At 34.1% G+C, this 3,223-nt stretch overlaps 1 protein-coding gene across 1 annotated transcript in view; it reads left to right on the forward strand.

Annotated features, from left to right (window-relative positions):
- The first annotated feature begins 2,207 nt into the window (after window positions 1–2,207).
- Window positions 2,208–3,223, forward strand: part of LOC110028258 (BEL1-like homeodomain protein 4) — a 10,476-nt gene continuing 9,460 nt past the window's right edge. The window contains 2 exon segments of the mRNA XM_020730029.1: window positions 2,208–2,682; window positions 2,685–2,718. Of these exon segments, the coding sequence (XP_020585688.1) occupies window positions 2,208–2,682; window positions 2,685–2,718 (509 nt within the window).

Below are 3,223 nucleotides of genomic sequence, written 5' to 3' on the forward strand. Positions count from 1 at the left end.
GAAAAAATTAGAGAGAGTCGTCTTAGATGGTTTGGTCACATTAAACGTCGATCATTTGATGATCTGATTAGGAGCGTAGATGTTTTAGATTCGCTTATGTTAAGAATGGTAGAGGTAGACCTAGGAAGACTTGTGCTTTTTGTATAAAAAAATATCTTAATTTATTAGAACTAAATAAAAATATGACACTAAATAGGATGCAATGGAGAAAAAGGATTCATGCAGCCGACCTCACGTAGTGGGATTAAGGCTTTGTTGTTATTGTTGTTGTTGTTGTTGTTAGAAATAACTTTTTTTTTGCTTGCCAACAAACGCCTATCATTCCAAAATTTTTTATTCTTCCAAATCGGATTAAATTTATATAATGAAAACTAACCTAACCACTCATATATGAAACCCAAAGTCAATCCACTTGAATTTGAACTCCCAAAGACTAATTTCTCTATATAATTCTCCATTTACATACAATGAAAAGTGGTAATTAAACTTGTAGAGTCAGTAAAATCAGAGTTTGTTCACATTTAATCCATTGTCTATTACTTTAATTCAAACTAACGTAAGAGATTCTTTTCAAGTTAATTGCTCATCATTTTGATTGGTTGGCTAAAATTAATAGACACACACACACACACACCAACACACACACATATATATATTTCTATCTATCCATCTATCTATCTATATATGTATGTATGTGTGTATGTATGCATATATATCTATGTATGTATCTATATATGTATATGTATGTATGTATGTATGTATGTATGTATGTATGTATGTATGTATGTATGTATGTATGTATGTATGTATGTATGTATGTATGTATGTATGTATGTATGTATGTATGTATGTATGTATGTATGTATGTATGTATGTATGTATGTATGTATGTATGTATGTATGTATTTATAGATATATGTATGTATAGATACATACATACATACATATATCTAGTGATTTCTCTATAATATTACCAATTTGTCATCGTTTTTCAGAATATGAAGCCATTGTTGTACATTGTTGTTATAATAATTTAGATAAAATTAATTAAAAAAAAAATACATATAAAGCTTCTTGTAATCGAGCCGATTAGGCTCTCAATTGTGTTTAACTCCTTAATTAATAATTAAGTTAAAACTGGTTTATTTTTTTAAGAAATGAGAAATATAAATATTTAATAAGAAGTTTTTATCAAGATATTCTACTTAAATAATTAGTTACAGTGGATCTCAAAATTTTAAATTTATTTTACGATGAACACAAAAATAAAAAATAAGAGAAATTTTGAGATTTATTATATAAAAATTTCAATCAAAAAGATTCGGTCCTAATTTTTCTCACAATCATCGTACCAAATACAAACAGACATTTGTTTAACATTTTTTTGACTTGCCGCCATGCATTTGTCTTAATAACAGACTTTGGAGAAGGACAGAAGAAACGGTTCCTTTCTAATGAATCCTCCCATGAAAAACTTGTTCCCAGCAAGTCATCAGGAGCTCTCTCTTTCTATTGAATTGCAGAACATGACATGTCTGAGTGATGTGAAGAATTCACAGTATTTGAATCCAGTGAAGGAATTGCTTCATATGATTTGTAATGTTGGAGATGAAGTGGTTGGGGGGGAATCAGATAAGGGGATGCTGTCAAAGAAGTGGGAGACAGCAGGGCGGCCTTCTTTTTCTTCTTCTTCTTCTTCTTCATTATCTTCTTCTTCTTCTTCTTCTTCTTCTTCAGTTAGTTTCTCTTTTAAGAATTTGAATATTATTGAGCTGCAAAGGATGAAGGTTAGCTTGCTGAGACTTTTGGGAGAGGTGTGCTTCTTCTTACAAATACTTATTTATTTTAGTTTATTTTTATCTTATCGAAAATTGTGCTCCGTTATGCTCTGTTTCAGCATCCGTCTCTTATCAGATAGAAAAAATATTACGTCAAGACTCCGAACGTAGTGCTACATTCGGATTGCAATAGTCGTTGTGTTATAGAAATATTCTACTGTCTTATTGGAATATTTTATCAGCGTTATTTGTCAAAAATAAAGTGTAATTGAAATATTCTCCCGTGTTAGTTGATTCGGGACTGTGTTATTTCAATTTTCAATAATGAAAATTGAAATAACACGGGAGAATATTTTAATAATACTGTAATGTAATCGAATAACACCACATAATACTCAAATAACACATCACTTTTTACAAATAACGCTGATGGAATGTTCCTGTAACACAACGAAATACTTTTATAACACGACGACTGTTGCAATCCGAACACACCTCTATATTAACGGTCCTGACCCAATATGTGCTCTATCAGATATTCGAGTCATACCTGACAAAAATCTTGTCTTAATCATGAAACAGGTTAAAAGAAGATATAAAAGGTACCGGTGGCAAATGAGATCTCTGGTCTGGTCCTTCGAAGCATTAGCAGGTGGCGATGCAGCAACGCCATACCTTGCACTGGCTTGCAAAGTAATGTCGAAGCATTTCAGGCGACTGAAGGATGGCATTACGAAGCAGATTAAGAGGTTGATGAAGGTCGTGCGAGACAAGATACACTTAGTTCCCTGCAAGTTGCTTGGCCAATGCTTTCAGCAAAGTAAGGGGTTTCAGATTAAAGGATTTATGATGGATCAACAACCATGGAAGACGCATAGAGTTCTTCCTGAGCCTTCGGTTTCTCTTTTCGAGCTTGGCTCTTTGCTCATTTTCTTCACCCGTGAGTTCTCTTTACTTCTCTGACAAGATCCAATATAACGTTGAAACTCTGATTTTCATTTATATATGTTGTGAGATATGTACTTCCTGACATAGAAATGAGACGAAAAAGAACACAAGCAAACACAGATCATTTACGTGGTTCGATCCAACTGGATCTACGTCCACGGGAGGGAATCAATCAAATATTTCACTAAGGCAAAAGAAATGGAGAATACATAGCTTATACATAAAGATGAGCCCTCATCTTCCTTCGATGGCCTCCCTCTCAAGCGACACCTTGATACAAGGCCTCAAGATGCTCTCCTCCTCTCTAACTCTATAGCTATTCTCTCCTCCTTTGTGGTAGCTCAAGATATCTTCTCCCTTGCTCTCCTTGGCCTCACACCCTCTCTATTTATAGAAGCAAGAGAGTGGTAGGTGGGAGGTAGGTGGGTGGTAGGTGGCCGGTAGGTGAACGGTAGGTGAGATGTGATAGGTGAACGGTACCACATTACAAAAGTGTC

The sequence above is a fragment of the Phalaenopsis equestris genome, unplaced genomic scaffold (assembly GCF_001263595.1).
Source record: "Phalaenopsis equestris unplaced genomic scaffold, ASM126359v1 Scaffold000507, whole genome shotgun sequence".
NCBI lineage: Eukaryota > Viridiplantae > Streptophyta > Magnoliopsida > Asparagales > Orchidaceae > Phalaenopsis > Phalaenopsis equestris.